At 46.5% G+C, this 17,276-nt stretch overlaps 1 protein-coding gene across 3 annotated transcripts in view; it reads left to right on the top strand.

Moving 5' to 3' along the window:
* The window catches only part of LOC145345188 (tyrosine-protein kinase Fyn), a 282,549-nt gene that overhangs the window by 220,153 nt on the left and 45,120 nt on the right, over positions 1-17,276 (top strand). For all 3 annotated transcript variants that reach the window (XM_080192923.1, XM_080192922.1, XM_080192924.1), the window contains exons 6-7: positions 11,490-11,593; positions 16,769-16,918. In XM_080192923.1, the coding sequence (XP_080049049.1) occupies positions 11,490-11,593; positions 16,769-16,918 (254 nt within the window). The remainder of the gene's footprint in view (positions 1-11,489; positions 11,594-16,768; positions 16,919-17,276) is intronic.

Here is a 17,276-nt window from a genome sequence, read left to right as displayed (position 1 = left end):
TTTATTTAAACATTTAACATTCCGTCGTGAACGTCAACTGTTACCATCTGTCTGCACGTTTACCAGCCGAGATTTCAGCTCCAAGAACCTCTCATTTAGCCACATCCAACTAAGGGCTTGAAAATCCCATGACAGACGGAACAGTAGATCTACATCTGCGTCACTGACTACACACTCCTGTGATGGTGCATCTCTGACTAACACTCATCCTTGTCTCATGGGAATTTCCACCTTCAGAAGGGAAATTAAGGGAACACTCTTAAGTGTTGGCAGCAAATTCAGAAAAGACAACCTTTATACAGCTTGTCCCATGAGATGTGGAGGGAACAATGGCTGAGCTTTGGTCAAAGTACGCTGCACCCGGCCATACTCTCTTCCATCGGGAAAAGATATAAACGTCTGAGGTCACGCACCAACCGACTCAAGAACAGCTTCTTCCCTGCTGCCATCAGACTTTTGAATGGATTTAATTTCCGAGTCACTAGCTGTGACTGTAACACTCCATTGTACACTCTCTTGTTTCCCTTTCTATGAATGGTATGCTTTGTCTGTATAGATTTGATTTGATTTATTATTGTCACAAGCATTAACATACAGTGAAAAGTATTGTTTCTTGAACTCCATACAGACAAAACATACCGTTCATAGAGAAGGAAACAAGAGAGTGCAGAATGTAGTGTTACAGTTACAGCTAGGGTGTAGAGAAAGATCAACTTAATGCAATGTAAGTCCATTCAAAAGTCTGACAGCAACAGGAAAGAAGCTGTACTTGAGTCAGTTGGTATGTGACCTCTGACTTTTGTATCTTTTTCCCGACGGAAGAAGGTGGAAGAGAGAATGTCCGGGGTGCGTTGGATCCTTAATTATGCTGGCTGCTTTGCCGAGGCAACGGGAAGTGTAGACAGAGTCAATGGATGGGAGGCTGGTTTGCGTGATGGATTGGGCAACATTCACAACCTTTTGTAGTCCCTTGCGGCCTTGGACAGAGCAGGAGCCATACCAAGCTGTGATATAACCAGAAAGAATGCTTTCTATGGTGTACCTGTAAAAGTTAGTGAGAGAAACAGTGGTTTTCACTGTACCCCATACAGAATAGAGTCATGCAGTGTAGAAGGAAGCCATTTGGCCCATCGAATCTGCACCAGCCACAATCCCACCCAGGCCCTATCCCCATAACCCCAAGCGTTTAGCCTAGTTAGCCCCCCTGACACTAAGGAGCAATTTAGTATGGCCGATTGACCCAACCCACATATCTTTGGACTGTGGGAGGAAACCAGAGCACCTGGAGGAAATCCCCGCAGACACAGGGAGAATGTGCAGACTCCACACAGACAGCGACCAAAGCCGGGAATCGAACCTGGGTCCCTGGCACTGTGAGGCAGCAGTGCTAACCACTGTGCCACCATGTCACCCGTGTAACAATAATAAATCAAATCAAATCACTAACACGTGGAAAACTGCAGCTAGTTTATCAATGTTACCCGGGCTCTAGAATTCGGTACCATCTTAAAACACACTTGCAGTCCTGCTGAGTTTAGGAAGCTGGCTGATTTGGGGTGGCAGAAAGTTCATGCTGCAAGCATTGCCTCTCAATGTCTCGAGGAAATTTCAGCCTTTTGAAGATTAAGCCTTGCAGCTTTTCTTGGCAGGATGAGGGTACTTACTGTCTTTAGTAGCAGAGACACGCAGGATGAGGGAATACTAACTCAAACGAGAAATTCCTGGAATTTGGAGTAAATGAGTGTCAATGTAAAAGAGCCCTTAGCTTGGCATGGTAAATAAGGACGGGATATTCCCTTGTACAGGGTTATGGTTAGCTCTGATAGCGTTTTTGTCTCGGCCCTGTGTTCTTTGACAACGTTCTTTGATACCGCAGCAGCGAAGCTTTGGGAGGGCCGGGTTCAGAAGGTGACTGAGGCTGACGTTAAAGGGACAGTGAACCCATACACATGGCTGAAGATGGAGCACTGCAAAGTCACTGGCTGTGTCTCGATTGATTAATACAGTGTGTGCATTTGGTCAGGTGAAAGGGATTCCTGCAGCCACACTCAAAGGGCTCTGAATAGCCTATTTAGATAAAAACAATTTAAAAGAGAAAAACAGGGGATGGCACGGTGGCACAGTGGTTAGCACTGCTACCTCACAGCGCCCAGGACCCAAGTTCGATTCCCGGCTTGGGTCACCGTTTGTGTGGAGTATGCACATTCTCTCCGTGTCTGCATGGGTTTCCTCTGGGTGCTCCGGTTTCCTCCCACAGTCCAAAAGATGCACTGGTTGGGTGCATTGGCCATGGTAAATTCTCTCTGTGTACCTGAACAAGTGCCAAACTGTGTCAACTAAGGGATTTTCGCAGTAACTTCATTGTAGTGTAAATGTAAGCCTACTTGTGACCCTAATAAGTAAACTAAAAAAACTTTCAATAATACTGCTCAAAACAACCTTGATGTTATTGTTACATAGAACAGTACAGCACAGGAACACAACCCATGATGTTGTGCTGAACATGACGCCAAATTAAATTAAACTAATCCTTTGTGCCTGCCCTTGGACTGTATCCCTCTATTCCTTGCATATTCATGTGCTTATCTAAAAGTCCCTTAAACACCCCTATCACAGCGTGTTCCAGATACCTACCATGCTCTGTGTAAAAAGAAAACTGCCCCTCACTTCTCCTTTAAACTTCCCCCTGTCAACCCTACCTCTGTCCATTTACAATTCTTTGTAATTGTCTCGAAGACCATAAGAAATAAGAGCTATCGTGTCTGCTCCGCCATTCAATGAAGGGGATATAAACTGACGTTATATTACTTTAGGCCTATTAATTCAAACTTAGCAATTGTTGAGTAGGTTTAAAATGAGTTTTTTTTTTTACTAATTCCCCAACTGCCCTGCATCTTCCTCCACCCCAGTTCAATGGAACACTTATCATAGAATAGAGTAGAAACACTCAGCGCAGAAGTAAGCCATTTGGCTCATCGAGTCTGCACCTACTCTCCAGCACAGCATCCCACCCAGACCCTGTAACCTCATTAATCCCCTTAACTTGGATATCTTGGGACACTAAGGGATAATTTAGCATGGCCCATTAATCTAACCTGCACATCTTTGGACTGTGGGAGGAAACCGGAGCACCTGGAGGGAACCCCCGCGGACACGGGGAGAACGTGCAGACTCCTCACAGACAGTGACCCAAGCCGGCAATCGAACCCGGGTCCCTGGTGCTGTGAGGCAGCGGTGCTAACCACTGTGCTACCAGTGAGATGGAAGTAGCTGCCCTCAGAGTTTGTGCAGCTTTAATATCTCTGCAACACCCTTAGCTTAAGGGACAATTACATCAGCAATAAGCTGTGTTTAATATAGCTACTATAACACCGTCAATCAGCCCAGGGCGCTTTGCTGCGATGTATTCAAAAACACCTGTCGAGGAGATTGAAAGTTTGGTCAAAGGAATGAGTTTAAAGGTGGGTCTTAAAGAGGGAGAGAAATTTAAGGTGAGAGTCCAGATTGGAGACCATCAAAGTGTATGTGTGTGTGTGTGTGTGTGTGTGTGTGTGTGTGTGTGTGTGTGTGTGTGTGTGTGTGTGTGTGTGTGTGTGTGGTTGCGAGGGGAGGATGTGGTTTGAATGGCAGACCGTGTGCGCATTTGGGTGGGGGAGTGTGGCACAGAGTGGAGTGTGTGTGAGAGAGAGAGACTGGGAGTGGGGTGGCAGAGAATGAGTGGAATGTGTGGGTGTGTGTGTGTGTTTGGAAGGAGGGTGGCGGAGAGTGGTGTGTGTGTGTTTGGAAGGAGGGTGGCGGAGAGTGGTGTATGTGTGTTTGGAAGGAGGGTGGCGGAGAGTGGTGTATGTGTGTTTGGAAGGAGGGTGGCGGAGAGTGGTGTATGTGTGTTTGGAAGGAGGGTGGCGGAGAGTGGTGTATGTGTGTTTGGAAGGAGGGTGGCGGAGAGTGGTGTATGTGTGTTTGGAAGGAGGGTGGCGGAGAGTGGTGTATGTGTGTTTGGAAGGAGGGTGGCGGAGAGTGGTGTATGTGTGTTTGGAAGGAGGGTGGCGGAGAATAAAGTGTGTGTGTATTTTTGAGGGGGGTGATGTGAGTGGCAAAGAGTGGAGTGTGTGTGTTTGAGAGGGGGATGGTGTGCCTGCCAGGAGTCAGGAAAACTGAGACTTGGGGTGAGGGTGTTTGTGGGCTTGGAAGAGATTACATGGATAGAGAGGGGTAAATAAAACAATGCGTGAATGAAGCACAATGATTGTAGACATTGATAGACAGCAGCGTAGTCGAGTGTGGAAGAGTGTGCTAGGCATACAGGATTGGGCGCAGAATAGGAAAGGTTTGGATGAATTGAAAGTTTATGGCCAGGACAACATTGGGACGTTCTTGTCCCGTGGTCACAAAGGCATGGACATGTGTATCAACGCCAGATGGGCTGAAATTTGCCAATTAATCTCAAGGTATGGCTTGCATTAATAAAGCTCTTCCTTCATTCTTGCTCTTTGTAAAATATGATGGTCACCGGCAGAATCTCCCTTCCCCATTAACCTCGTACAGCTTCTGGTAACTGTGATAAATGTTAACTAAAACCCGAGTGGACTGCATGCCATTAATTCAGTTTAAGTTGCGGCATCATTACTATTGGATCCCAATTCATCACTTGCAAAGCAATTCTTCCCCTGATATGTCCTCTTTTTGCCAATGTCAGCAGAAATAACTTTACACCTTCCCCAAGTCCACCCAAAATCCCATGCTGAGCTCAGAAATGAGAGATCATGAGACATGACCGCCAGTCTAAATTTTAATTGCAGCTCTGCCACCTGCAAAACATATTGGCAAGAAGTTACGGCTGCATATAAATTAATGGATTTCAATCCAGCATTTCCAATCCCAAGGGTTCAGTAGTGGCAATAGCAACCCAAAGGTCCCAGTCACCACGGCCTCTATCTTCCCTGCTGCTATTCGTTGACAGTAGAGGCACAGAAAAAAACCAAGGAACGGGGCGATGATACATTCATGGAGAAAGAGTAAAGGAACAACACAAAGGAGCTGGGACTCGACTCCTGTCCTTTGGAACTGCAGATAGAGGTCACTTTGGATTGGGCAAAGTACCACTCTGGTGGAAGAGTTTGTATTGAAAGCTTAAGTTTCTTTATTCCCAAAGTGCTTTTCCAACCACTTCTGCAAGGATAGAGGAAGTCCTTGGGTCTTGGGTGGCACCAGGGTTAGCACTGCAGCCTCACAGCACCAGGGACCTGGCTTCAATTCCCATCTTGGGTCACTGTCTGTGTGGAGGTTGCACGTTCTCCTCATGTTTGCACGGGTCTCCTCCGTGCTATAGTTTCATCCCATGGTCCAAAGATATGCAGATTAGGTGGATTGGCCATGGGGAATGCGTGGGGTCACTAATTGGGCCAACTCTTCTTTTTCATGGAATCATAGAAATGCTACTGTGTAGAAGGAGGCCATTTTGCCCATCAAATCTGCGCCAACCACGGTCCCACCCAAGCCCTATCCCTGTAGCCCCACGCATTTACGCTAGTTAATCCTCTTGACACTAAGGGACAACTTAGCATAGCTAATCCACCTAACCCGCACAAATTTGGACTCTGGGAGGAAACCAGAGTACCCAGAGGAAACCCTATTCTGCTATTCTCTTGCTCTCGATAAGTTTATAATAGTCTTTGGGTTTCCCTTTATTTTACTTGCTAATACTTCTTCACACACGGACGCCCAGAACAAGCTGCTACACCGAGGCTGTGCACTAAATGCTAGGTTACACCACCATTGTCAGAGTATGTTCCTGAGCCGTTCAATTCTACTTCTGTGAGGGAACAGTCATTCACGTTGCAGTTTTGTATAACTTTTTGGACAGTGCTAGTTCCCAGCACTTCCCCCTCTCTCTCTGTATTACTGGAGAGGAAGAACCTGCCTCTGGTTGGATTATTCCAGCACTGCTAGTGACTTTGAAATGCCAGTTGTTTTAATAGAGACTTTTCGCTCATGTTATAGATAGCAAAACAGCTCCATGGTTGGCGAAGGATATCCTTTAAGTCTCTTCTAAGGCTGACTGTGTACTGAGGGAGAGGACAATGCATGACCATCCTGGGGACAGTCGAACATCCACGCCCCCTCCATGGCTTGCAACTGGGAAATCTCCCAAAAGATTGGATCTGCCCGTTCTGTGCCGTTGAGTCGCAGACTCGGTCGAAGTCTCTGGCTGCTTTCCTGATAACCGGCACACTACTCTTGTGGCAATCTCAGCTGGAGTTGCAGAACTGGGCAGAGATCATAGAATCATACAGTGCAGAAGGAGGCCATTCGGCCCAGCAAGCCTGTACCAGCAACAATCCCACCCAGGCCCTATTCCTATAACGCTATGTATTTACCCTGCTGATCTTCCGACTCTAAGGTGGTGATGTCGGCGTTGGACTGGGGTAAACGCAGTAAGAAGTCTCACAACACCCGGTTAAAGTCCAACAGATTTATTTGGTAGCACAAGCCACTAGCTTTCGGAGCGCTGTTCACCTGATGAAGGGGCAGCGCTCCGAAAGCTAGTGGCTTGTGCTCCCAAATAAACCTGTTGGACTTTAACCTGGTGTTGTGAGACTTCCAATTTAACATGGCCAAATCAATCTAACCCGCACTTTGTTGGAAGAAACCGGAGCACCCAGATGAAACCCATGAAGACATGAGGAGAATGTGCAGACTCCACCATAGGGTGGCACAGTGGTTAGCACTGCTGCCTCACAGTGCCAGGGACCCAGGTTCCATTCTGATCTTGGGTCACTGTCTGAGTGGAGTTTGCACATTCTCCTCGTGTCTGCGTGGGTTTCCTCCCACAGTCCGAAAGACAGGCTGGTTAGGTGCATCGGCCATGCTAAATTCTCCCTCAGTGTACCCGAACAGTCACCAGAGTGTGGCGACTAGTGGGTTTTCACAGTAGCTTCAATGCAGTGTTAATGTAAGCCTGCCTGTGACATTAATAAATAAACTTTAAACCTGAGGTTGGAATTGAACCCGGATCCCTGACACTGTGAGGCAGCAATGCTAACCACTGCGCCGCTCTCATGATGATTCCCCTGCATTCAAAATTTCACCCTCCCGGCTGCTTGCTTGTGTGATTCACACAGCCTTTAGGAACAGTGCCGTGACATCCCATCCAAAAACACGCATGTTCTGGGCTTACATCACGAGGAAGCGTCATAGACATGTTCCAGAGCTAACGTTCCCATTCTGGTGCAGGGAGCCATCTTGTGGTCAGGTTGTCCGCACCACCATCTCTCTTGGTTTTAGGCAATAAATCGATTCTGAGTGCTGCACGGTGCTTAAATTCGCTGCTAATTCAGTTATCTGATCCAATATATTGCTACTTTCCTGTGTTGTTTACTTTGCTTAATCAAACTAATGGATGAATCATCTAGGATTAATCCCAAAGAAAACATTGAATATCAGCCACACAGCAAATAAAAACAAATTACCATTCGCTGTTTTAAGGCCAGAATGTCCTGCCAGTACTTTAATGGCAGCAGCAGCCATTAAAATGCAGCCGCCTCGGGCCTGCCCGCTGCTGGCATCAAGTCTCCCTCAAACTCCAGCTCTCTCTCAGTCGGCCTGTTAAACTGAGGCCTCCTAGGCCCAGGGAGAAGGCACTGCGATCTGCCCAGGGCCAGATACCTGCTTCCGATGCTCTCCAATCTCCTCCTGGTTTTCTTGGCCTCTTGCCTAGGTTCGAGCCCCTGTCCCCTCTGGTTTGTAGCTCCTCAAAGGAATAACATTTTCTGATCTTTGTTTGTGTTAAATAAAATGCTGGAAAATCTCAGCAGGTCCGACAGCATCTGTGGAGAGAGAACGGAGCCAATGTTTCGACTCTGGATCACCTTTCGTCAGAGCTGAACGTTTTCTTTTAATCTCCTTCCTGGTTTGTGGGGAGCCCAGCCCCGGAATGCGCGGGCTGTCCCAATGGCCTCTGACAGGGGGCCTTAAGAAGAAAGGTATAGCACAGTACAGCACAAGAACAGGCCCTTCAGCCCTCCAAGCCTATACCGATCATGATACCCTCACTAAACTTAAAACAAACCTTCTGTCCTTACTCAGCCCGTATCCATCTAATCCCTCTCGATTCATGGATCCATTCAGATGCCTCTTTTAAATGTTGCTAATGTGCCTGTTTCCACCACCTCCTCTGGCAGCACGTTCCAGGCACCCACCACACTCTGCGTGAAAAACGTCCCCCCCCACATCTCCCTTAAACTTTCCCCCTCTCACCTTGAATCTGTGCCCCCTTGTAATTGACACTTCCACCTTGGGAAAAAGCCTCTGACTATCCACCCTGTCTGTGCCTCTCATTTTGTCGACCTCGATCAGGTTTTTCAACAACCTCCGTCTTTCCAGTGAAAAGTTTTGTTGCATTGACCCTGTTAGGGTTAGAGGTACCAGAAAAGCAAGCAAGGAAGGTATCTCTTGAATTTATTTTTCTGTAGCTCTTGCCAACTTATGCTAAGTGCTCCGAATGTCCAGCGGTTATCATTGACTCAGACTGGACCAATCTTGATGCTAAAGCTGTAATTTTGAGCTAAGACAAAATCCTGGATGTAGGTATATTTGGGCAAGACTGGCAGTAGATCAGTGAGAGGTAGAGGTGTCCCTTCCTGTGATCAGCTTCATTTCAGCATTCGTTCAGTGTTTATTACAGCATGGACACCATTAACAGGAGCTGCTTCACTGTGTGGGGGCGGGGGGGTGTGGGCATTAGGGCCATACAATAGAACCATAGAATGCTTACAGTGCCATTCAGCCCATCAAGTCTGCACCGACTCGACACCTACCCGGACCTACAACCATCTCCCCACTTGCCCGAACCCTGTAACCCATAATCTACCTAACCTGCACGTTTTAGGAGTGTTGGAGGAAACCCACACAAACTCTGGGAGAATGTGCTAACTCCACGCTGTCACCCAAGGTCAGAATCAGTCTCAGATCCCAGGCACTGTGAGGCAGCAGTGCTAACTGTTGTGGTGCCCACCACTATGCCACCGTGCTGCCCCAAAGCTCAAAGATGTGCAGGTAATGTGAATTGGCCATGCTGAATTCTCCCTCAGTTTAACAGGCGCTGGAGTGTGACGACTAGGAGATTTTCACAGTAACTTCATTGCAGTGGTAATGTAAGCCTATTGTGACTAATAAATGGATAAACTTTTAAAGAGGTCTGCGGCAGATTGAAGGGAGAGTCACAAAACTGAAACTCGCCATAAGAATGTCTGTCAGGTACAGCATGAGGCACAGTTTCACTGAATCATTGACAGAAGCTTTCCAGTGTGAAGGAGAGGAGATGAGGTACAGAGAGCTGCAAAGGGTGGTGGGCTCGCAAGGTGAACAACAGCAGATGGCCAGTGCATTCACTGCCAATTCAACACATGGCGATGCAATAGCAGGAAAGAATTAATGCCCTTGCCAAGGCTGGGCATAATGAATCAGCCTTGCTGTCCAAGTATTTGCAGTGCCAACCTTGACTGGCCACTTGCATTGCCTTGCATCCTGACTGTGTTTGTCACTGGTGTCTAAGAAGCTCCCTCTGCTGGAACAGGGGAGGCGATGGCCAAGTGGTATTATCGCTAGACTTTAATCCACAAACTCAGCTAATGTTCTAGGGACGTGGATTCGAATCCTGCCGCGGCAGATGGTGGAATTTGAATTCAATAGAAAAAAAATCTGGAATTAAAATCTACTGATGACCGTGAATCAATTGTTGGAAAAACCCATCACTAATGTCCTTTAGGGAAGAGAATCTGCTGCCCCACATGTGACTTCAGAGCCACAGCAATGTGGTTGACTTTCAACTGCCTTCCAAGGGCAACTAAGGATAGGCAATAAATGCTGGCCAGCCAGCAACATCCATGTCCCACGAATGAATTTAAAAATAAAAGTTCATTTGCACCAACCTTCATCGGGAAGCTTTCCCCCTCTCGGTCTATCTCACAAACATCTCTCTAAAAACTTTGTGTTGCCTGTGTCGAACTCTGGCCTTTTCTCCATCCCAGTTTTAATTGCGACACCATTAGTGCTTTCAGCTGCCTAGGCCCCATGCTCTGGACTTGCTGACTGTTGAAAAGGTTGTTTGGTGTCTCACTAAAAGGTCTGGAGGTCTAATGATTGACCGTAAGCTATTTATTGGTAATCCCCTTAACAATACCAAGTTATTTCCATGCACGGGTCCTGGCTCCTTCCAGACTCTACTCTCCTGTGACTCTACCTTACACCAGGGACAGTATAGTTCTCCAGTCCCACATTAACCCTTGCCTGCTGAACACCCTTGAACTACAATGGCATGCTGCCATCCCTTAAGGACGTATTACAACACTTCCTGAAAGATCCCCCCTCTATCTCTCTCTAAGACACTCTTTCAAATCTTTTACCTCTTGAACTGTCCGAACATTATGTGGTTCAATGTTAAATTTTGTTTCATAAACTGTCCCTGAAGCACGTAGGGAGGTTTTACTGCACTGAAGTCCACCTGTTTGGCCTGCACGTTGACATAATGGCGGCACCGTGGTTAGCCTTGCCACCTCCCAGTGCCAGGGACCTGGGTTCGATTCCAGCCTTGGGTCACTGTCTGTGTGAAGTCTGCACATTCTCCCCATCTCTGCTTGGGTTTCCTCCGGTTGCTCCAGTTTCTTCCCACAGTCCAAAGATTAGGTTGACTGGCCGTGCTAAAATTGTCCTTAGTGTCAGTGGATTTGCAGGGTATATAAGTGGAATTATGGGGACAGGGCCTGGGTGGGATGTGGTTGATGCAGACTCGATGGGCCAAATGGCCTCCTTCTGCACTGTAAGATTCCGTGATTCTATTCTATGGTGTTGCAAGTACCCATCTAAATGCTTCTCAAATGTTGTGAGGGTTCCCACCTCTATTACCCCATCAGACAGCAACTTTCAGATTCCCACCATCCTCTGGGTGAAAATGTATTTCCTCAAATCGCCTCTAAACCTGCTGCCCCTTACCTTAAATCTATGCCCCTCCCCACCATCCATGCAGAACCAAAGCAATGCGTGGCAAATAAGAACAGGCACATATGCACACAGGTAGTGAATAAAATGGAGGTCTCCATGCCAACAGAGGTTCTTTCCTCAGCAAAGTTCAGAGGTGATTTTGGTAGGGTGTCGTGAGCGTGGATTGAGGGGCACAGAACAGTTTGTTTCAGATTATTGGCAGAGGGGAGTAGATGCTAACCACTGTGCCACCCAGTGTTTGGTGACAGTTGTAGCTTGGGGGCAGAGATAGGGGCTTGGGGGTGGAGATATAGGGGCTTTGGAGCATGGGAGATGTTTTGGAGTAAGGGTGGGGTAAGGGGGAGTTTGGGGCAGAGGAGGGGTGGTTTTGGGGCAGAGGATTCTGGGATTGTCCTTGACCATGTATGAAAGCCAGCTGAATGTCTGGATAATATGGTGGACTGTACGCAGCGGTTCCCAGTGCTTCTAACCAAATCTTCTCTGTCCTACAGGTGGTACTTTGGTAAACTTGGCCGCAAAGAGGCTGAGAGGCAACTCCTGTCTGTCTGTAACCCAAGAGGAACCTTCCTCATCCGTGAAAGTGAAACCACCAAAGGTAAGGATGCTGCCGGAATGTTCCATTTCCCCTTTGGGTTTCAGGAGCAGATGAAAAGGGTTGAATTTAAGGAAAATCACTGTCAGATGAGCGATTTCTCCACACATTGCAGGGTGGTAACTCCAATTTAACCCTGAATTTGGGCTCCCAAATCAAAAGGCAAAAATCCTCTCCAAACTATGTAATTAATGAGATGCTGGATGAATCATTTTCCTCCCTTCATTCTCCTTTCAAACAAAAACTGGTTGACTTAAATTAAAAGGAAAAACATACGTATAGATCTATCTGGGGAAAATAGAGAGCTACGGAAGATACAGGTAAAAGTTTATTCATTAGTCACAAGTTGACTTACATTAACACTGCAATGAAGTTACTGTGAAAATCCCCTGTGAATGGTTGTCTCAAAACCCCTCCTTCAGACACCCTCACTCCCCTTCGTGATAGCAAAACTGACGTCAGTGCAATGTTCTGAATTGTTTCTATAACTCTTGTTTTGGGACTGAATCTTCAGAGTTTGTAACTTAATGGTAGTTAAATCACTGACAGCAGACAGCCGCCTCTGCCACTTGCTGAACTTCCTGCAACGTTCCAGCTTACCCCAGCCCTGAACTCACATCTTTCTCTTGCTCCTTTCTTCTCTCCCCGTACATCCTGCCTGCGCCCACGACACCCACTCCTGCTCTTTTCACCCAATTCCTGTTACACTGCCGACAAGCCAACCCTCCCTTTCTGGCTCCCAGCTAAGTTTTTTTTTATTCAGAACGGTCCTCTCTGCTCAAGTACCGTTCTGCTCCCCTTTCGAACCTTCCCTCGTCATCCATCTGCTTGGGGGAAAATCCCAACCCCCTCTCAGCCAGCCGCCTCCTTCCCACCTTCCAATAACTGGACATCACCCAGACATTATTAGCACCAAGGATCTCCCTTTGCAGAGTCTCGCGAGCTGGAGTGTGATAGGAGGGAGCTCCCCTCCCTGACTCAGCAAGGCCACCATCTGACTTTACGGCTGTCAAACTATTAATTGTAGTAAGATATCTCACAACACCAGGTTAAAGTCAACAGGTTTATTTGGTAGTACAAGCCACTGGCTTTCGGAGCGCTACCCCTTCATCAGGTGAGTAGGAGTTCTGTTCACAAACAGAGCATATACAGACACAAACTCAATTTACAAAATAATGGTTGGAATGCGAGGCTTTACAGGTAATCAAGTCTTAAAGATACAGACAATGTGTATGGAGAGAGAGTTAAGCACAGGTTACCTGTACTTTGAGTTTGTAAATTGAGTTTGTGTCTTTATATGCCCTGTTTGTGAACAGAACCCCCACCCTCCTGATGAAGGGGCAGCACGCCGAAAGCTTGTGGCTTGTTCTACCAAATAAACCTGTTGGACTTTAACCTGGTGTTGTGAGACATCTTGCTGTGTTTACCCCAGTCCAACGCTGGCATCCCCACGTCAAGGCTACTAATTACCTGACGGGCAGCGCCAAGCAGGAGCAGTGGTCACTGCTGGAACTACAGGCAGTCCCTGGACCAGGAGCAGTGCTGGAGGACCAGAATAACTAAGTAGAGGAGGAGGGACCCTTCTCCAGGGGCCTCTGTGGGGCTTTATACCTAAACAGGAGCCCTCTGCCTTCCCCCCTGACCCTTCCCTGCCCCTTGCTTGTAACATCCCAGTGGCAGCTGGAGGTGGTCTTTAACTTCAATTAATTGGCCACTGAAGGGACTCACTTGCCCCAAGGGCAATCTGCCCAGCACCTAACCCGTCACTGGTGAAATACCAGCAGAGGCTGGGAGATGATAGGTATAATATACCCCGCCATCCCATTCTATTTCACATCCCCCTACCTTGCCAGTCCCCAATTCCTGGAGGAGGTGCCAGAGTTTAGGGAAGAGAGAGAGAGAGAGTAAAATTCTGGCCAAGTCACACCCCTTTGCTCCCTGACCTGCGCTGGTTTCTAGTTAAGGGGATTCTTACAGTAACTTCATTGCAGTATTAATGGAAGCCTATTTGTGACACTAATAAATAAACGTTATACTATCTTATCTCGAGACATGAGGTGCTGAATAAAACCACGTCCTTGTCAGCTGCTCCAAGCTGACAGACTGTGATGTGTAACTTTAGTCCTGTTGATTTTCCCAGACCTGAGAGAGATTGAAGCAAGCCAATACCATCACCTACCAAATTGCCCGATTGGAGAGCTGGTGCAGACATGATGGACCAAATGGCTGCCTTCTCAGCCACAACAATTCTGTGTAAAATTTTCACCCTTGTCTCCATGGCCTGGCACCTCCCTGTCTCTTGTGATCTCCTTCAGCCCCTCAGATACTCCCTCCAACTCCGGCCACTTGAGAAGCCTCTGTTTTAATTGCTGCACTGTTTGAACCATGATTTCAGCTACCTAGGCCCCGAGCTCTGGAATTCCCTCCCTAAGTTTGTTTGTCTCTCTAACCCCCTTGGAAAACATTCTTAAAACCTACCTGTTTGATTCAGCTTTTGGACATTTGGCCAAATCTCCCCTCATGTGACTCAGTGTCATTCTGTGTTTTATAATGATCCTCCGTCAAGCACTTTGGGATGTTTCATTGTTAAGGACGCTGTAATAAATACAAGTTATAGCTGTTAAGCCACGGTTATAATTTTACTCCACATTGACACAATAGTGTACCTTTTTATGAGTTGTGTTATAAAACAGAGTTTGATCTCCCCCCCCGCTCTGAGAACTAACACCTAACCACTCAAAGAGGAGTATCTTACCATATAATCTGTAAAAGTGAGTGGGAACTGGTACGATCCATGCTTCGGCAACTTTTAGTGGTTAAATCAAAATAATTCCCTGATACTCTCTCTAAAATCAACAAGTAACAATTTATTTATTTATCTAACTAATAGTGAACAAGTTAACTAAACTATTAACAAACCCAATAAAACATGATTTTAGTGGAATGCTGTTCCAATAAATACAATTCCCACTCATTAACAAAAATAGAATTTTAGTCACACTCTAAATTGCATCCAGGTTTTGTGTCTTCTGGAATATTCTGGGCCTTCTCTGTTGATTCTTCTTTCTTCTAGATGAGGCTTTGAGCTGAGAGCTATGAGCTGTGGCAGGCAGCAGTTACTCTCTGCCTTTTGTCCCACCGCTCTCTTCTTTTATATCTGTGCTAACATATCAATATTTCCCACAATAGGATTTGTCCTACGTTGCCAAAACCATCAGATATAAATTTAATAGGTTCTTGGTATCTGAGTGCCTAATTCAAATTTATTGGCTGAATTCAAAAGCCTGTTGCCTTGGTAACCCTGCTGCTTGGCCTTTTGATAAAAATACTTTTTTTGGCTTACACATTTAACCTCTAAGCACAACGTCGCAACACTTGGCTGGTAGATTTGCCACAACAGTCGCGTATCAGTGATTGGACTGCTTAGGAAATGAGCAACATGGCTAAAATCTCCAGAGCACTGAACAGTCAGAACGTGCAACAACAAAACAAAAATTCTTAATATAAAGCTGTTACTATATTATTGCTATGAGGTAGGATTAAAGTGCTCCTCGAGAGCAGCTCTGTATTTGGATCAGGCACTCGCTTGCTTGTTTAAGAACATAAGAACATAAGAAATAGGAGCAGGAGTAGGCCATCCAGCCCTTCGAGCCTGCCCCGCCATTCAATAAGATCATGGCTGATCTGTCGCTGCTCAGTTCCACTTTCCCGCCCTCTCCCCATAACCCTTAATCCCCTCTCCTATCAAAAACCCATCAACCCGCGTCTTAAAAATATTTAGCGAGGCAGCCTCCACCACTTCAACGGGCAGAGAATTCCAGAGATTCACCACCCTTTGAGTGAAGAAGTTCCTCCTCAACTCCGTTCTAAACCGCCCCCCTTTTATCTTGAGGCTGTGCCCCCTAGTCCTATTGTTTTTTTTGAGCGGGAAGAGTCTTTCCACCTCTATCCTATCCATCCCATTCATCATCTTATACGTTATATACATTATCTTAAGGCAGCAACGTATGACACAAAATGAATGGAGTCAATTGTGTGATGGTATTGTCGCTGGATTAGTCATCCAGAGAGCCAGGGTAATGATCTGGGGACCCAAGTTTGAGTCCCACCATGGCAGATGGCGAAATTTGAATTTGGTAAAACCCTGGGCCAGATGATGATCAGGAAGCCATCATCAATAGTTGTAAAAACCCATTTGTTTCATTAATGAAGGAAATCTGCTGTCCTTACCTGGTCTGGCCTACACGTGATTCCATGTGGTTGACTCTTAAATGTCCTCTGAAAGCAAAATGCTTGAGGGTAGAAATGGGCAACAAATGCTGGCCTTGCCAGCAATACCCATAATTCCACTAAAGAATTTATTAAAATGATTTTCTTCATTTGTGGGACATGTGCATCACTGGCTGGCCAGCATTTATTGCCCTTGGAGGGCAGTTGAGGGTCTTGCTATGGGTCTGGAGCCACATGTAGGCCAGACTAGGTAAGGACGGCAGATTTCCCTTCCTAAAGGACATTAGTGAACCAGCTGGGTTTTTTTGACAATTGACAATGGTTTCATGGTCATCAGTAGATTCTTAATTCCAGATATATTGAATTCAAATTCACCGTCTGCCGTGGCGGGATTCAAACCCGGGTCCCCAGAATGTTAGCTGAGTTTCTAGATCAATAATCTAGCATTAACACCACTAGGCAATCGCCTCCCCCTTATAAAGAAAGGACAAAATGAAGAATAAGATCATTAGAATCAACAGTGCAAATGGAGGCCATTTGGCCCATCGAGCATGCACCAACAACAATCCCACCCAGGTCCTATTGCTGTAACCCTCCTAATCCCTCTGACACATTAAGGGGCAATTTAGCATGGCCAATCCACCTAACCCACACATCTGTGGGGGGAAACCAGAGCACCCGGGGGAAACCCACGCAGACACGGGGAGAACATGCAAACTCTACACAGTGACCTGGGTCCCTGGCACTATGAGGCAGCAGTGCTAACCACTGTGCTGTCATTGAATAACTGAAAAGTGGTAACTTCAGCCCCTTCAATTTTCCCCTCAGACCGAAGAGAGATTGACCTGGTCCTCCAAGGGCACGAGGACCTTTTCTATGTGATCAGACTGTCCATGTAATTACGAGAGACAGCATGCGTTACTGAACTAAATCATTTGCTGCTTCCAGGTGCCTATTCTTTGTCGATACGAGACTGGGATGATACGAAAGGGGACCATGTTAAACACTATAAGATCCGCAAGCTGGATAATGGTGGGTATTATATAACAACCCGGGCCCAGTTTGAAACGCTGCAGCAGCTGGTTCAGCACTATGCAGGTAAGCATTTATTTTCGGTCTTTAATCCTGATCGCTACACAATGTGTTCAAATTCCCTTGTGTGTATAAGGTGTTCCGTACACAAATAAATAAACCTTGAGTATTGCTGGAAAAAAAGCATGACCCGATGGTATTAACACAATAGATAGGGACAACAAAAGGTCAGGAAAGCAGGATGTTTGGCTACAGGCGTTCAGTGATAAAGTCAGGAAGCGGTGTACAGGCCTCCTAACAGTGACCAGGGCGTAATATAAAGGAGCAAATAATAGGAGCTTGTCAGAAAGGTACAGCAGTAATCATGGGGAGCTGTTAATCTACATGCAGACTGGGTAAATCAGATTGACAAAGGCAGCCCAGA

The sequence above is a fragment of the Carcharhinus amblyrhynchos genome, chromosome 7 (genome assembly GCF_965287045.1).
Source record: "Carcharhinus amblyrhynchos chromosome 7, sCarAmb.v2.hapA, whole genome shotgun sequence".
NCBI classification, from domain to species: Eukaryota; Metazoa; Chordata; class Chondrichthyes; order Carcharhiniformes; family Carcharhinidae; genus Carcharhinus; species Carcharhinus amblyrhynchos.
The sequence above is the reverse complement of the archived record's forward strand: the minus strand, read 5'-3'. Positions and strand labels throughout refer to the sequence as shown.